At 40.9% G+C, this 19,113-nt stretch overlaps 1 protein-coding gene across 1 annotated transcript; it reads left to right on the top strand.

The window, feature by feature from the left end:
• The first annotated feature begins 401 nt into the window (after positions 1-401).
• On the top strand, positions 402-18,345 carry NIPAL1 (NIPA like domain containing 1). Its single transcript, XM_008140285.3, has 6 exons — positions 402-587; positions 10,140-10,406; positions 12,184-12,240; positions 14,401-14,491; positions 15,989-16,149; positions 16,666-18,345. The coding sequence occupies exons 1-6, from the start codon at positions 542-544 to the stop codon at positions 17,274-17,276; spliced, it is 1,233 nt and encodes a 410-aa protein (XP_008138507.2). The 5' UTR covers positions 402-541; the 3' UTR covers positions 17,277-18,345.
• Positions 18,346-19,113: the final 768 nt, after the last annotated feature.

Genomic DNA, 19,113 nt, shown 5'->3' with positions numbered 1-19,113 from the left:
TCAGGGCAGAATCCCAGTGGCCAGCAACTTCCCTGCAAAGCCGCTCGCGTAGGACGGAGAGCGCTCAGAATCCTGCAGCAGGAGGCATTTCCACCCGGGCGAGCCAGAAGGGGGCCCCCCCCCGCCCCCGGCACAGCCTGTCCAGGTACCCCCCTAATTCCCCAGGGTTGGCCCGGCGGCCTCCACCCTGGGAGAGACGCCTCCGCCCTGCGAGGTGTGCCTGTGCTTCTCTCTGCCCCGCTCCGGCAGGCGACCGGAGGCGCAGTCAGCGATTCCGCGCGTCACACCAGCGACTGGGAGACGCCGCCGCCGCCGCCTTCCCACCGAGAACCACCCTCCAACCTGGCAGGTCGGGGGCGGGACTCGCCCGCAGGCCCCACCCAGCCGCCCCCATTGGCGGAGGCCTCCCAGGGGGGCGGGGTCAGCGGACTCGGGTCGGAGCCCGCGCAGCTCTGCGGGAGCCGGGGTCCAGGCGGTGGAGGAGAAGCCCAGGTGGGTGAGGAGCGAGCGCCTGCGCCCGGGAAGCCCTGCCTGGGGGGCGATGGGGGGAGAGGTGAGGCTGCCGCCCGGAGAGCCCTGCCGAGAAGGTGAGTGTGTGCGCCGAGCCGGGGGACCTGGCATCTGGGTGGCGAGGAGATCGAATGGGCTGTCCCGGGTCCTTGCAGAGGCGAGGAAGGGACACACCGACTCCTGATGCATTCATCGGGCAGGTATTCGTTCAGTCGCTCAGCCAGTGCCCAGCCGGGCCACAGCTGCCTATTGGTGCCTACATCGTGCCAGCCTCGGTGGGAAAGCCCGAGTCGGTCGAACCAGACCGACGTGGCTCCCACCCCGGTCCGGAAGGGAGATCCCTGTACAGGACAGGAGGCTGAGTCTTGGGACGGAGAGATTCAGGATGCTGTGGGAAGACTTCCAAGTCTCATCGGAGAAAGACTCTGACTCACTTCCAGAGTCCTCTGTCGACAGCGGCCAGAGGGCGTGCCCCGGGGACCGGAGTCCTGTGTTGCGCTCTGGGCAAGGCGCCCTGGACCGCGGGGGAGCGCGCTGGACCCGCCTGGGCCGCCCACGTCTCTCTCACTTGGAGATGAGAAGTCCCCTGTCCCGCTAGGCTCCCGTCTGACTCGTGGTGCAGTCACTTCTTGGCTGCGTTCAGCGAGAGCCCCACAGGCGAGGAGAAGAGGACGGGGCACAGTCTTGCGTAGGTCTCACTGCTTGCTGGGCTGGGGCTTCAGCCCCTACCCGACGACCCCCAGGTATTTACGACACCCGCAGGCTTTCTGCAGTCACAAAGGCACGTCACAGCCCCGAACCGGGACGGAAATTGGGGGTGGGTGGGTGTGGGTGCGACAGGAAGAGTGTGTATCAGCTGAAGATTAGGACGGTTTGCACATAAAGGCAGTTTTTCATTTATCTGATGAGACTATAAATAGACTGAGAGGACAGTGAGGGGCCTGACCAGAACTCCGTAGTCCAATATATCTAATCCATTATATCTAATCCCATCGATATAGTCCCATATGCCGTATTTTCCGGCGTATAAGACGACTTTTTAACCCAGGAAAATCTTATACGCCCAGTCGTCTTATACGCCGGAAAATACGGTGTATACCTTTCCCAAAGTGGCTGGCAACGTCCCCGGTTTTCTCTCCTCTGGGTCCCTCCAGCTTATTCCTTGATTTGGAGAGGCTTGTTGTTGTTGTTGTTGTTTTGCTTGTTTGTTTGTTTTTAAGGCAGTGAACTAGTCAAAAGTCAAACCCAAGGTGAGAGCGAGAAAAGGGACACCAAGAAAGAGAAAATGCCTGAACCGCTCACAAACGCTTCAAAAGCTGAGATGTTGGAAGCGGTTACCAAGGCAGCTGGATGTAGATTTCCTAGATAGTCAGACTGTGTGACCTTTGTCAAAATAATGCCTAAACCAGAAAGTTAGATTTGCTACTAACCCTTCCACCCGTGTTTACCCAAGGATCTGTGCGGAGGGTGTGTGAGTTACACCCGCTTGTTTGAACTTCCTGATGTTTTTCCTGCTTCGCTAATACATTTAGTTCCGAGAAGAAAATACTTAAGCTCAGTGCTTAATGCCTGTGGTTAACCGTGGTAACCGGTGTGTGGGAGACTGGTGGGAAAGGTTCGGAATCCACATTGTCAGTAGTGGTGGGAAGGGATTAGACTTGAGCATCAGACTGTCTTCTCAGCTATGATTAAAGCATCCTTGAGTCTTTCTTCGTCTGAAAATTGGGAATAATTCCTACAGTGTACAGTTGTGAGGATTAGAAGCAGGTGGGATTACATAGGAAGCCTGACATGGAGTCAAGTCTCAATTTGAACAAGTCCCACGTCCCAGGCATCTGCCTAGGGCTAGTACAGAGGAATTTGCAAGATAGTCTGGTCTAGACTTTAGAGCCAGGTCCCTGCTCCCATGCAGCTAACTGTCTATTGACAGATACTATGCAAGAAACAAACGACTAAAAAAGGACAAGCGTGGTGAGTGTCACGGATAATGTAATGAGAAACTTGGGATGTTCAGACTGGGTACACAGGGAAGACTCCTTAGAGAAAGAAACATATGCACCGAGTCCCAAATGACAAGGAGTCCATCAGGAGACCTGAGGATAGAGCATTCCGGCTGTACTCCCACGCAGAAAGAGTTAACCCCGTAGTGTGGTGTTTACTTTTAACACTATAGATGCTTTAAAGGGCCTTCTAATCCAAAATTATCTCAAAAAATAAATTTATACACGTATGAAGGTTATTTTTTTAAATTCAGGATTTTTACATTATGTCACCTATCTTACAGATTTTAATTTGACTCCAGTAGAGCTTTATTAACATGAAAGTATGACATGATGAAAATAGAATGTAAGAAATACACCCATCACCTGTGAAGCACCAACTGCACGAAGACTATGTGCTAGGCCAGTGGTCAGCAAACTCATTAGTCAACAGAGCCAAATAGCAACAAGTACAACGATTGAAATTTCTTTGGAGAGCCAAATTTTTTAAACTTAAACTACTTCTAACGCCACTTCTTCAAAATGGACTCGCCCAGGCCGTGGTATTTTTGTGGAAGAGCCACACTCCAGGGGCCAAAGAGCCGCATGTGGCTCGCGAGCCGCAGTTTGCCGACCACGGTGCTAGGGGACACCAAGGTCAGCAAGCCTGGGCTGTAAGGAAGACGGGGCATCTTCCTGAGAATTCGGACCTGGTTTGGCGGTAGGGAGGGTTGGAGATGGAGAGGGGCCCAGTGGTTTTCAAAGTTTCCTTTGAGTGAGCCACCTTCCCAGGGTGCAGCCAACCAGAAGAGTGACTGACAAATGACAGGTGGTACTTAGAACTGATGCAGCCTGTCTTGCTGGTTTTGAGAGGAGAAAATTCAGGAACTGCGCACTTCTTTAAGAACTGGCTGTATCTCTCTTGTACTGATTAGCGTGTGTCCCATTTTCATGTATATAATCTTTTTTTCCCCCATGTATATAATCTTAAATTTTCAAAACAGGTTAACATAAAAATATATCAGTTTACCCTCACACGTGTTAAATTCTGTGAGTTTTATTAGTTAACCATTATATCCTTTTTCAGATACAGAAACCAAGGCCCAGAGGATTGAATAAGGTTTCATAATTAGTGATCAAACTAAGCACGAAATTATTTGGGCCTTTATTTTTTCTGTAGGAGCCCATCTCCAGTCTCTGGCCTCTTGGTTCAATGGTATACAGTATAATGATTCTGAGATTTTACTCTTTAAAAACATCCATATCTTAAACATTTTTCAAAATTCCACCAAATGAACACAACCTGTATTATCAGGACACGCTGTATTTTCGGTGTAAAATATAGTGGCTTATATGTTGAACTAAAACAGACTTCCTTCCGATTTTTACTAGAAGTTTAAATTTTTTGCACAAGTTGTTGTCCCAGCCTTCCACAGATTTTCTAAGTGGTGAAATTTAAAAGTGCTTAAAGGTAGTAAAAATTTCCCACTAAAGTTTGTTCAGAAAACCATATGCTATTAATTGCTTAGTTTAATATTTAATATGAACTGTATCAAGGTTTAAAAACCTTGATATAAATGCATACTTATTGCAATATTAGTCCCTAGGTTCTTTTCCTGCATCTTCATTCATTAATCATTTATTAACTTTATGGGAATTTTATCTTAACAATTTAGTGACTTTAGTAATATACAGATTGTAAAGTGAAAACAATAGTTTATGTAGGAAATCTGTTAGTTAATTATTGGAATTCTTGGCTTCCAAACACACTGATGGTGGGAAGATACAGGTTTTTAACTTCAAAAAAAAAATCAATAGTATCTTTTCAATTTTATTTTGGTCAATTGAAATAATGGGCTTCTTCCCCATCCTATCAGAGTTGACATAGTCTACTATGACTTGATTTCCGAATTTACTCAAAATTATTACTCATTCTATTCTGCTCCCCTTACTCCTGTTCTTTGTTCTCTCATTAAAATCATCAGCTCTGTGAGAACAGAAACCTGTTTACCTGCCTTGTTGATCACTATCTCACAGGTTCCTAGAACAGGGCACGGCACACAGGAAGTGCCGGTAAGAATTCCCTAAGTGTTGAATAAATGAATACCTAACATATGTTTGTGTGGTAGGTGTTCAACAACTATTTTGTTGAATGAATTAATGAAAAAGCTTTACGGATATACAATACTATTATATATAAAACCATAATTGAACTGTAAGAAGTTTGTTTGGAAGGATTAAGTAGGGTGATAGGATGGAACTTAACTGAGAAGTTCCTTTAGATTGGAAAGTCCGAGAAGGTCTCTCTAAGGAGGTAGCCCCTCGTCAGCCAGCTACTACTTCACTACTCAGGCTAAGTAAGGGTTACTTAAAAGTTTTAAAGTGAGAAGGAACTTAGCCTAAGAAAGGAACAGAGAAAAAAAAATAGTAGGGAATGAGATTGCAAGAGGTAGCTGGAGGCAGGATTCTGTAGACCCTTGTAAACTGGGGGGGATTTTGGATATTTTTTCTGAATGAGGAGGGAAGCCATTATAGAAATTGGGAAGGAGAAATGACAACATAAGACCTACTTATTTAAAGGCTCCTTTCACCTGATCTTGTCCTCTGCTATCCTTCAACCTAATCTCTCAGCCCAGCCAGCCTGTCTGATTGCAGTCCCTCCTACCCATCAAGCAAACTCCTCCCTCAAGATTTTTGCATTTACACTTAGCAGAGAGGTTTTCCATTAAATGTTGTTTTTTAAAAAGTATTTCTTTATGCTGCTTTTACTGCTTTCCATGGCACTCAACATATTATGTAGTTATTAGTTCATTTGTCTATCTTATTTTCCCCTCATAGAATGACTATAAGAGAGCAGGAATGTTCTTTTGTTCACTGTTGTATCCCCAGCTTCTAGAAAATGCCTGACAGATAATAGACACTCAATAAAAATCTTATCTGCGGAATAAATTTAGGGACACCAAGAAATTTCATTCATTCTTTACTTTGCTAATCAGAATAGGTAGGTGTGTCAGTCAGCTATTGCTACATAACACACAACCCAAAACTCAGTGGCTAAAATAACAATCATACAGGGTGAGGCAAAAGTAGGCTTACAGTTGTTCATATGGAAAACAGTACAATAATTAATAAATAATAATACAATAACAAACTCTATTTTCCATACTCACAACAGTAAATCTGCTTTGCCTCACCCTGTATATTCTTGCTTATGTGTCCGTAGTTAAGCTGATAGTTGACTAATGTAGACTGGATTCAGCTGGGTGTCTCTGCATCAGGCTACATGTCCATCTGGATTTGTCTCCTTGTGGTATGGCCAGAGGAACTAGGATCATTCCATGGTATCACAGAAAATGCATTTGAGGAATGCACACACAGGAGGATTTGAGGTCTAGTGGCAAGGTTTACTTGAGGGAAAACAGAGAACTGCCCCCAGGTACACCGTGTCCGATGTCTCACCCATGACCAGGTGACTCAGCTCCATCTCACTGCAGAAGTGCAGCCTCTGGGGCCACAGCCACACACTTGACCCCACCAAGCCCAGGAGGAGCAGGACCCAGAGCTGCAGTACATGAGCCCAGCACAGCTTCTGTCCCCCTCTGGCTCGAAGTTGGTGCTGCATTGATCTCTCTCTCTCTCTCTCTCTCTCTCTCTCTCTCTCTCTCTCTCTCTCTCTCTTACTTTAGAAACATTAGTTATAGCTAGTTGGTCTTGGTTTGGGCAGTTACAGGATTTTGGCAAGTCACTTAATATCCTGGCATCAGTTTCTTTAAAATACCTTCCAACTACAAGTGACTGTGAGTTTAGAGCTGGTCCTTTGGCAACATTTATGCTACCAGGATCATCAATAAATTATTCTGGGAACAAAGATAGCTTATGGTCAAACCACCAAATTATAGAAGGCATCTTCAGAATCAAGTCAAATGCCCTCATTTTAGAGATAAGGAAACTGAAGCTAAGAGTGATTGATTACTCAACTTGCCCATAATTACAGATAGTAATAGAGCTTAAGGGAAAAGGCATATGTTCCTATAGGAAATGTAATATTGTTTTTAAATTATTAAATTGTGTGTGTGTAAGTATATATATGATATATAGAAGATATATACCAAGTTGAACCATATGAAACTGCTATTTTTGTAGCATCAACAATTGTCATATATCAAGTACATATGTTTCAACATAGTTGAGAAATTATCAGTACTGTTTGTAAAATCAAAAACAGTGCAAATTACCCAGATGTTCACCAACAATAAAACAAAAATTAATTGTGAGATAGTCATGCAGTGGGATCCTATAGAACAGTGGGGAAATAACAAACCCTACAGCCACATGCATCTACATCAATAAATCTCAAAAACAGCAAGTTACCAGAGAATACATACAGAATGATTATATTTTATATGTGCAACAACAGGCAAAACTAAATTTATTTTTTGAAGATATAATCTCATAGGGAAAACTTTTTAAGCAAAGGAGATTCAGGATGGTCATTACCTCTGAGGGGTACTGTTTTATTTCTTAAATTGGGTGGTTGATTCACTAGTGTCTATTGAATTGTTTTTCTTTATAACTGACACATTTTCTAAATACTAATTACTTAATGTTTAGAAAACTAAGTAATAACAACATCAAAGAACTAGTGTATGCTCCCTGCTGGCAGGAGTATAAGTCGGTACAGTCACTTTAGAGGGCTATTGACAATGTCTATTAAAATGAAAAATAATGAATGTAATAGATTTTCTCTTTCTGTGTCAAATAAAATTTGGATTAAATTCCCCGTATAATTACTTTGCTCACACACATCTTAAAAAGCCAACTCTGATTTGGAGATTTTTGTGATTCCTCTGGAGGAACACTCCCAAAGTTCCTGCCCACACATCCTGTTTCACCCTTCTCTCCCCTGCTGCTCTCCACTCCACACCCACCAACTCACCATCCACTCCCTCACTCCCTCCTTCAGCACATCTGCTGCAGCCTATCTCCTTAACAGACACCCAAAACATACAATAAGTTAAGTTCTAAGGTCAGTAACTAGACAAGGTTTTTATTATTTGGCCTGCCATAAAACATGCAGCATTAATGCCTGCCACTTACAATGAGAACTTACAAAATGCAACAAACATTATTTGCTCTCCCTTATCACCCTCTGCCCCCACACCCCCTAAAATGTCGGAAACATTTTGCTGTGTCAACAGCTTAAAAAGAATATTGTTTCACTGGAATGAGGTCCACCCACACTGTTTTCAGAGATGAAGTTTTGGAATGGTTATGTTTCTACACAGTGAGTGACAGTAATGTAGCCATGGAATCTACTAGAAAGTCAATTACATGTTTTCTCATGAATTAAACCAATTGAAATTCTTACTATTAAAAATTACTTTCCATTCTTGGGGTTTAAAGGAAATGAACAGTGCCCAGAACAGGTCTAGTTTGTCTGAAAATTTACTGCAGTTCTTAGTAAGACAACCTGACTGAAAATTTGTCAATGATATAGAATATCCTTGAAGTAATACAATTTTCCTCAGAATATAAGTTTTGTCTCAGAATTTATACTCTATCTCTGAATCAAAGTTGATTCATCTTCAAGTTGCAGAAATAAATGACATAATTATCATGGAAAGCTTAAATCACATTTTTTACCTTTTTCTAGACCTGGACTTTTTGGTTGCTTCATAACTTTATATGTGATAAAATTCAGATGTCTTCATAATGTTTGACAGGGAGGCATCTATCCAATTATTAAAGTTTTGTTGGTAAGACATCGTTTGATCAAACTGATTTTGTTGTTTTGTTTTAGTTTGTTATGCATTCATAAGATTTTTGAGACATAAAACTGATTTTTTAATTCAATTCTAAAATTGTTACTTGATTAATTTTTCTTTGCCCTTTTTATTTAGGGTAATTCAAAATGAGAAAATATGACTTTATAATGAAAAAAAAGTTGAGGAGACAGTAAAAAAATCGAATCACGATGTCACCTGTTGACAGCTTTTCAAGTGGAGAACAGATTACAAAAAGTTTGCAATATAGTGTAAAATGTTTTCATTTATTGTTTTAGTGTTTAGCCTTAATGGAAGCCAAACTGAAACATATAGTTTTTTTCTGAGCGGCATGCAAAGGTGATTTCTTTCCTGGGTTCTTGTCCAGGTAGATTCGAAGAATGAAACCATGGACAAAAGATGGTATATGAAAAGGTGAAAATTTATTGGGAACAAGTACAGACTCCCATGTGGAAAGGGGGTCCTAATAGGGGTAGTCCACTAAGCCCTATTTCCTAAGGCTTATAAAAGCTGCAGTTCTTTGTCTTTTGATGCTCCCTTCTTATTGGTCATTATAGCAGCTTCCAAGCTCAAACCCTATTTGGGGACCCTCTTTTTCTCTCCCCGCTTCAGTGGAAGAATTCTCTATACCTTGTGAAAATCTGTTTTCCTCTTTCTCCCTTTTGTTTCTCCACTCCCTGTGGCTTTCCCCTTATCTTCTGTGAATGGGTGTCTTCCTCTCCCCTTATTCTGTGGTGCCTTATGTTCTTTGTGAATTTATGCCTTTTGACAGCTTCAAGTTCCCAACCTTTTGTGCCTCCCTCCCCCATGGACCCCCTAATTCCTAAGACTCCCTAAACTTGACTATTTTACCCCTAAAAACTTCTTTCAATAATAATGGGTTGTGTTCAGTAACTTTACATGGTTATTCGAATCCCATCTATATATATAAAAGCCTATGCAACCGTTAAGGCGAAACGACCAGAAAGACTGGTTGCTATGATGTGCACTGAGCAGGCAGGCAGGTGAGCGGTTAGGACGAGCGGTCCTGGATTGCAAGAGGGATGTCCGACTACCAATTTAGGTCTGATCCCTGTGGATCGGGCCTAAACCGGCAGTAAGACATCCCCTGAGGGGTCCTGGATTGCAAGAGGCACAGGCCGGGCTGAGGGACACATTTCCCTGCCCCCGTGCATGAATTTTTTGCACCAGGCCTCTAGTTCTAAAGTAAAGCCTAAAGATGATGAAATCATTTGTCTCTTAGATTCTATTTTATTTAGGGGAAGGTGGGTTAGTGGGCCTGAAAAATCATTCCCTTCAGGGAATGTGGTACAGAAAATGGAACCCATTTTTAAACACATTTTTTGAAGTGCACAATTCATACCCCACCAAACGCGTTAAATACTTGTAAGGTGGTGATTTCTGGACCAATGGGTTGCTGTTCCCTTTCCCTACATTCAGGTGTCACAGACACTGCTTTCCAGGAGACAGACTGACACTGAGAAGGAGAGAAGTGGATGTGGAGGGGCGGGGGGGTGGGAGGGGGAAACTGTGATGAATTTCTGGAGCAGGTTACTGTTTTTCTAGAACAAAGAACCAACTATTGCCAAAAGTTTCCAATTTATAAGAGGAATCCAGACTTTGATGCACAATCTCTCATATTTAAATGATAAAAACTAAACAAATTTATATATTTTTTAAGAACCGATGTCCGCCAAATCAAGCATGTGCACGGGCCTGAGGACCACCTTCTGGGCACTTCCCTTCATGCAATAGAAAATGGAGTTTCAGTGCTGTCCACTCAAGTTTCTCTTTCCTGCAGAAGCGGAGTACACACGAATGCATCTCCCTCTTGTTTGTTGACATTTTCTTCTTTTCTTTTTTCCAGGCTACGTGCTGTCTTTGGTCTGTCCAAACTCCTCCCAGGCTTGGTGTGAGATCACAAACGTGTCACAGCTGCTGGCTTCTCCTGTCCTCTACAGGGACCTGAATTCCAGCCTAACCAACTTGAGCATTTCTGCAAATGTAGAAAACAAATACAGTCTTTATGTGGGCCTGGTCCTGGCAGTAAGTTCCAGTATTTTTATTGGCTCCAGCTTCATACTGAAAAAGAAGGGCCTTTTGCAACTGGCCAACAAGGGCGTTACTAGAGCTGGTAAGAAACGGATGCAACTAACGAATTCAAGTTGCTAACTGCAGAAATAACCCTACTGTAACATCATCATACTACTGTCTACTTATTATAGCTTCTATCTCCATTGGTTGCAGTTCTTTTCTCAGCCGTTTCCAGGATTGAACCAGCTGTGTCTCCTTTAGGGAAAGTCTGAAATTCTTGTTTCTAGAGGTTTGGAGTGTACTACAGTTCTTCTTTTCATAGCTTTATTCTGCAGTTTCAGGAGTCAAAGTCAGATCCAGCGCTTGGGATAAAATCTAACATCTTCCCACAGACTCTGACTTCCTGCATGAATTGGCCCTTGCTACCTCCCCAGCTTCACCTTCTGCTATTCTCCCAGTCACCTACTTTTCTCTTGGAATATACCAAGTTCTTTCCCACCTCAAGTCTTTCCCCTCAGCCTGGAACTCTTTTCTCCCTGCCCCTCATTTGACTGACTCCTCCTTGAAATCTCAGCTTAAATACCATCACCCCAGAAGGGCCTTCCTTGACCACTCTCTCTGGGCAAGTCTCCCACACCAGCCTGCCCTGTCCTTGCACTAATGGTCTCCTTCATTGTACCTAGAATAACTTGTCCTTGTACGTTTATTGTTTATTTACTTGTTGTCAATGGGTTTATTTATTTATTAATAGTAGATTCACAAGAACAGGAGCCATCCCTAGCATAGTGTTTGCCACCCAATAAATATTTGTTATATCAAATGGATAGCCATAGAATTAGGTTGCTAATAATACTGACATTTCACATGCTAAATAGTTCTGCTTGACTATCCTTCATTAACCATGAATTTTGTATTCATTCTTATCAAGAATAATATTATAACAGAGCTAAATATTATTCTAAGGTTCATATGGAAAAATAAATAACTATAAATTGTGCAAACAAGTTTATAAAAGCGTACTATTGGGGGGAGATTTACACCACCAGAAAATAGAATATGTGATAGTGCGATATTAACTTAAAAAGACAAAACAATAAAAGATAATTAAAAATGTCTAAGGGGACCCAAGTACATACAACAATTTAATGTATGATTTTTTTAAAGTGGCATTTTGAGCCACTAGAGAAAGGATGTATTATTCAATCAAAAGTATTGAGACAATTGGCAAAAATTAGAGGAGGAAAATATAAAAGTTCTACTCTATACCATTCATCAAAATAAATAATACATAGTTTAGAGTTAAATTAAAAAAAAAAACAACCTAAAAGAAGGCCTTTCTAAGCATAGAGATAAAGGAAGAAACTATTCTATATAAAGGAAGAGATGATCTGTATTGAAAAAATAAATCTATATGGCAACACCTTTAACTAAACAACTGAACTAGAAAGAAAATGACTTGGGTAAAATATTTCAAAATATAATAGAAAGTGTTAGAGAATCTTTGGAAATGGCCACATAACTAGGCTAAAAGACTTAAGTATACTGCCATGGCCTTAATCTTGCCTTTTCCACCCATATTCCAGTACCTAGAAGTCAATTCTCCAAACCTTCCTTCACGTTAGAACTTAATTTTGCTCAGTCAATGTGGCTCAGTGGTTGAACATTGACCTATGAACCAGGAGGTCATGGTTTGATTCCTAGTCAGGGCACATGCAGGCTCGATCCCCAAAAAGGATTGTGCTGAACAATGATTCTCTCTCATCATTGATGTTTCTATCTCTCCCTCTCCCTTTCTGAAATCAATAAAAATATTTTTTAAATATATTTTTAAAATATTGTTTTAAAGAACTTACTTTTCATTTTTATTATTTTCCTAGGTCAAGGTGGACATTCTTACCTCAAGGAATGGCTCTGGTGGGCAGGATTACTCTCAAGTAAGTCCTTAATGCTGAGAATAGTGTTTGCTTGCAAAATGATAAATAGATTACATGGAATTATTTAAAATTGATTGATTTAACTGCCTGGTAAGGATGGCATTTAAGTCTAGCAAGTATAACATATTGTCTTATATATTAAATAAGTCATATTTGTTTAGAATTTATTTTTACCCTTCTTCCCCACCCCCATGTTCTCAATACTGTCTTGGAATGCAAAGGGAAAAGTTAACATGTAAAGTATTATATTTTATCATGGACTTCTCTTTCTCTTATTCTGTTCTCCATAATAATTGAAGAAAATGCTTTCCCCCACCTTTTCCCAGCGCTGAATTAAAATTTGAGACTATTCTAGCTGCACGTTTTCTAAGGAATGGGTACATTTTCCTGGCCAGGACCAAAACATGGATAAATTCAAGTCCCCTCTGGCTGCTTAGCAACTAAACAAATAGAGCAGCGATTTTCACCCGGTGTGCCACAACAATGTTTAAAACATGCAGTACCTGACTATTTAGTCAGGGGTGCTGACCTCCTTTCCCTTAGATTGTCAAATAAATTTAAAAAATGACAACAGCCAATACAACAATAGCCATTTGGTGTGAATGAATCAAAATTATACCTATTTTCACTGTCAGATGGGCAAAAATATATATATGTTTTGGTGTACTGAAGAATTTTAGCAATTAGTTTATGTGTGCCGTGAGATGAAAAAGGTTGAAAATCACTGAGAGAGAGAGATGGAGGTTGTCGGCACTCCCCTCCCTCCTAAACATGCTCTGAGGATTAGATGGGGCTCTGTAGCATCTGCAAGCTCTTTCTAAACGCCAAGGTGATGTCCAAATAGAAGGCATTTACCCCCCTCGGGCCCCTCTGCAGATTTCTACCTCCCTCCTAATGCCTCTGAGCTTCCTTAAACCCCAAACCTAAGACTTCCAAAGAAAGGGCCTCATACATTGTAGTTTCACACCAGTTGCTAGTCATCTACATCTGTAGCCAGGAACCTTAAAACTTCCATTTATTCTCCTGTACTATGGCAGTATCTGTGAGATCCTGTTATAAGAAAGAATTGGAATACTTTTAACAAATGGCAGAATCTAAAAAGATGATGAATAAAAATAAGTTCGTACAGCCCTTTATCTTCTTGAAAAGTCATCTATAAAGATAAAAATATAAAGTATTCAAGAAAGCTTAAGATTCTAAGAAAACTGCCATTGCTCTTCTTATGAGAGGAGTCTCCTAATTATTTCTGTTTGTCTTATGATGTTTTCCTAAAGCTAAGTACTCCTGTACATTTGGCTGGGGGCGCGGGGCTGGAGCATAGCAGCCAGAGGAGAAAAGAAAAAAGTATGCTGGTGTCTTTCATCTGTTCCAGAACTTTCTCTACAATAAGTTTATTTTGCATAGCTGGCCAGCGTGAAATACTACATTCCGCGGGCAAGTGTTCAGGTGTTCAATTGTGACCCATGAGAATAATTTGGCCCCAAATAGAGGACCCAGCTCTTAAAGGAGTTTTCTCTCACTCTAGAAGCGATTTGCATCACAGTAGCTCGTGGAAGTTTAGAGTTCCTCAGCTAAGAAAGGGATTGCTGGAGCACATTATTATGACTTTAAAATGGGTGCTTGGATCTCCCTGAGCTACTAAGATAGTGTTACATTCTTGTAGGTCATCTGCAATTCAGAGAAGCCTGGCTACATGGGCCTGTGGTGGGCATGTCTGGCTGTCCCCTGCCTAGGCAGTAGATCTCTACTGGGCATTCCAATTTTAGGAGTTGTTTTATTGTTGATTTACATAACAGTAAGTATTCTTGAGCAAACAGAATCATTCTCTGCTTACTCCAAAGCCACCTCTACTAGATTTCATCAGTGACCATGTATGTTTCTGGTACTGAAATAACTAAAACCTTTATTGAAAGTCATTTAAAATGTGTATCCATCACCACCTTTTGTGTTAGTTGAGCTTGTATGACCAGGTAATTATGGTTTATCTGCATCCCTACTACCAATCTTCCCCCTCCCTCCCTAAAAAGAGTTCATGATTCCTTTTTGTTCAACTTATGAGTGTCTTTGGGATCATAGTCCACAGCTTTGCATCTGTCATTTGTTTTTCTCTCCTGACAAGTAAGTCCGTCTTTTATATTAATTCTGCTGCTTGCTTTCCAGTGGGAGCAGGAGAGGCTGCAAACTTTGCAGCTTACGCTTTTGCACCTGCCACGCTGGTCACGCCACTGGGCGCGCTGAGTGTTCTCATCAGGTACGTGAGCCACGAAGAGCCTGGCTTCTGTAGGGATTTTAAAACCATGCTAAGCTTAACCCACAAGAACTATATTGCTAAGCATGTCGCAAAACAAAATCTAGAAATCACAAAAGTAATTTGAGAAGACTACACAATAAAGTGTAGGAGAAATAGGAAATAGATTGCCTTATTGTGTTTTAGAAAACCTATGAGAGTGAGCTTGGTTTGCTGCTAACAAAGTAATTGTGTGTTATGTTGGTGACGATTCAACGAAGCAGATTTTTTTTTTTCTCTCTCACCTGAACAAATTGCCACAGCCCTTTTAATCCTCTCTGTTGTCATAGTGGTTAATGACCATTGCTATTAGATGACTTTTCAGAAGCATAGTGTTTGGGTTAAATTTCAACTCTCGCTAAAAGTCTTGCATCTACTACTGGATACTTCTGTTTGGAGGTCTCTTTGTTTCTTTTAGTGCTGGGAACAGGAAAAATTTCCCGTTCATAGAATGGGGATCTAATCCTTCTGAGTTAGTCTTTCTTATGATCCCAAATGAATGTGTTCAATGAGCCCATGAACTCTTATTTTGTAGCTAAGCAACAAAATTGTTTTTTTTCTTTTTCTTTTCCTTTTATCTCCATTCATTATCAACCTCTGGTAGAAAGGTTATGACTAGGCCTACTCACTTCTTTCCACCTTCTTTGTGGGATTGTTTTGAGAATTCAGTGAGTCAGTACACATAAAGCACTAGAACACTGTCTATACCATGAATGACAGCTATGTTTTTGCTGAGGCTGAAGACCTCACAAGTGACCACAGCAGGGCGACTCTTAGAAAACACCTGATAATTGACCAGTCTTGTGTGCAAATGGGTACTGGTAATATCCTGATGGGAATGCCAGGGCATCAGGGGAAGGAGGCTGGCGTGCAGGAGCAACAGCATACCTACTGGTGAAGCAGCAGGATGGCACCGTCTGGTGTCCATGGTGGTGCTAACCTGGAACTACCTGAAACCATGGCAACCAAAGTAGTGGGAGCATTGGGTAGGTGAAAGTATCAGGGCAGGAGCAGCTGGTAAGGAGATATTTCAATATTTTGACAACCCATATGATTGTACTTAAGTGTTCTAGCTAAATATTAGTCCTGAGCAGAGTAAATCTTTAAGCATATATCTTTCTTTGAAGTTTTCATGAACATGTGTATTCTAAGTGTATCATGCCAATAAGATGGAAAAGGTGGAAAAATTGAAAATGAATTGAGTGGGCCCTTTTTAGAAGGTCATGGGAAGTTTAGAGGGGTATAGAATGTCTGTTTTAATTCTTGGATATAAAAGCAATTAAGCAGATATGATTGACCATCATTTCTGTGTTTTAAAACTAATCAGGGTTTTCAGTGTCACGTAGCACATTCAGATCAGTTGATTGGGATACAGTGGCTTGTGCCACAGTGTGACTTCTGAACTGCTATGGAATCAAAAGATAATTGAATAAGAGTGATTTATTTTTCTTCTCCCAACAGTGCAATATTATCTTCCTATTTTTTAAATGAGCACTTGAACATTCATGGGAAAATAGGCTGCATATTAAGTATATTGGGGTCAACTGTGATGGTTATCCATGCCCCACAAGAAGAGGAAGTCGCTTCTTTGCATGAAATGGAAATGAAATTGAGAGACCCAGGTCTGTGCTTCAACCAAAAGAAACACTCAAATTCTGCTCCACTTTCTCTCTTCATCAAATAAATTTGTAATAATATTGTAATAGGCTTCCTACAATCCAAGTCGTGCATTGAGAGACACAGTTAAGTTTCACTGAGTATCACAAGTCTTCTGAAAAGGTGACACAACTTAACTTTTGTGTCCATGCTTTCCCTCTGCACAATGAAACGAAGACATGGGGAGAGGAGAGGCTAAAGACTTATGCTCCAACCCAAATTTGGCCACTCCTCTAAAAATAAAGTCAATCAGACAATATCTTCCATGCCTTACAGTATTTTCTGTGAGATTCAAATGACATGTTTGGGAAAGTCCACTGTAAAATATAAAGAGCTATGCAGTCAAGTGTTGTTGTTTTTTCATTTAATCTCACTTCTCTTTCTAAAACACCTGTGCTCCTAAACTCCTGACTAATAATATTTCACAAAGACATGATCTTCTGAGCATTTTCTGAAGTCTAATTCTTTTCTCTTCCTAACAGGATTCATTTCCTTTGCTGTGATCATTATCATGATCGCCTTGGTGCTGATTTTGATCGTGGCTCCCAAGAAAGGACAGACCAACATCTTAGTCTACATTTCAATCTGCTCGTTGATCGGAGCATTTTCAGTTTCTTCTGTGAAGGGCCTGGGAATTGCCATTAAAGAACTATTGGAATGGAAGCCAGTTTACAAGAATCCCCTGGTCTTTGTTTTGCTGGCTGTACTTGTGCTTTCAGTGACGACACAGATTAACTATCTCAACAAGGCCCTAGACACCTTTAACACATCTCTTGTGACTCCCATTTACTATGTGTTCTTTACGTCCATGGTAGTGACGTGCTCCGCCATCTTGTTCCAAGAATGGTATGGCATGAAAGCTGGAGATATCATCGGGACCCTGAGTGGGTTCTTCACCATTATCAATGGCATCTTCCTTCTACATGCTTTTAAAAACATGGACATCACCTGGAGTGACCTGACATCCACCACTCAGAAAGAAGCCCTCTCTCTGAATGGCAATGAAGACAAGTATGTCTTACTAGAGAATATAGAATGTTCAACCTCGGGATATGAGGATGACATTACCTTGTTTAGCAGGACTCGTGAATGATCAAAGTCTCTACAAACACTGAGCTTGAACCATTAAGAGACACTTGAAGAGGAGAAGCAATGCCTGCAGAACTATTAGGAAAGCTGACATTTTTAAGGTTCTAACTAGTAATTTAGATGTAAGGCCAAATAAAAAAATGCCTTCATTTTTGGCCATCATCTTTGAAAAATCAAGATTCTGATCATCCTCCAGGAGACTTCTGTTGTTTCTCATTTCTGCAAACTTGAAATCTCTTTCTTCTGGTCACAGTATATTTGGCCTGGCCAGGTGGCTCTTCATTTCACTGGCTGCTAGTCTTGGTTTCATAGTAATTAATAGATAACTTAACTGTGTGCTGATAAGCAGAGTATCAGTCATTCTCTGATGAGTCATAGTTTCAAATTATTGAAACTGAGAAGTGAGATCACTGATGGCTTTCCCTCCCCTTCCAACTTCATTTAGCTAAACTGGATGGTAGCTGAAGGGTAGAATGTTAAAGAGAAGAATAGGCCTGCTCTGGAAATCTGCTCCTGGTGTGTTAGAATGCAAAGAAATGTGTGTCCATGCAGAGCTACGGATTGTAATTTATTGACATATCATAGAAGCTTATTACCAAATAAAAAGGGGAATATTTTATAACTTAAGTAAAGGAAACACTTTTTTTTTTCCAAATGTTTAATCCCCAAAGGGTGGGTTTTCCACAAACTATTTGGAAACAACTAAAAGAATCTTTGTGAAAAACCTGAATGAGTTATAATAATCATCGTCTTGAAATTTAGCACTTTCCAGCTTATTAAGGAAATTATAATTAGTTACAAACCTTTTTGAAAATATACATATCCTACCACAATAAGTGGTAGATTGTCTCTTTCTGTTGAATCTCACCCTGACCATGTTTTCTGTCTATTTTATCTATAAGTGTTTTGGAAGAATAAGAAGGGTGGTTACTTTCCTAGAAAACAAAATATTAAGACCTCAGGAACTACTACCAGAAAATACATTCTATGTATTGAAACTTACCTGAAGTGTTCCTGTCTCCAAGTGCATAGCAGGAATAACACTTTTCGTGGTCTTTAATGTTTATGGACAGATTTCTTTTTTTTTTTTTTTTAATATTTTTATTGAGGTATTATATGTGTACATATCTTACTATTACCCCCCCCACCCCACACCCACACATGCCCTCCCCCCCCAGAGTTTTGCGTCCATTGTTTATGCTTATATGCATGCATACAAGTCCTTCGTTTGATTTCATAACTCCCCCACCTTTCCCAAACTTTCCCCCTGTACTTTGAAAGTCTGTTTGATGCTTTACTGTCTCTGTATCTATCTTTTTGTTCACCACTTTATAATGTTCTTTACTATCCCTAAATGAGTGAGATCATGTGGTATTTTTCTTTCATTGACTGGCTTATTTCACTTAGCATAATGTTCTCCAATTCCATCCAGGTTGCTGCAAATGATGAGAATTCCTTCTTTTTTATGGCAGCATAGTATTCCATTGTGTAGATGTACCACAGTTTTCCGATCCACTCATCTGCTGACGGGCACCTAGGCTGTTTCCAAATCTTAGCTATTGTAAATTGTGCTGCTATGAACATAGGGGTGCATATATCCTTTCTGATTGGTTTTTCTAGTTTCTTCGGATATATTCCCAGGAGTGGGATTACTGGGTCAAATGGGAGTTCCATTTTCAGTTTTTTGAGGAAACTCCATACTGTTCTCCACAGTGGCTGCACCAGTCTGCATTCCCACCAGCAGTGCACGAGGGTTCCTTTTTCTCCGCGTCCTCGCCAACACTTGTTGTTTGTTGATTTGTTGATGATAGCCATTCTGACAGGTGTGAGATGGTACCTCA

This window comes from Eptesicus fuscus, chromosome 2 (assembly GCF_027574615.1).
Source record: "Eptesicus fuscus isolate TK198812 chromosome 2, DD_ASM_mEF_20220401, whole genome shotgun sequence".
In the NCBI taxonomy this organism is placed as follows: domain Eukaryota; kingdom Metazoa; phylum Chordata; class Mammalia; order Chiroptera; family Vespertilionidae; genus Eptesicus; species Eptesicus fuscus.
Note: the sequence above shows the minus strand (reverse complement) of the source record. Positions and strands in the feature narration are given on the sequence as shown.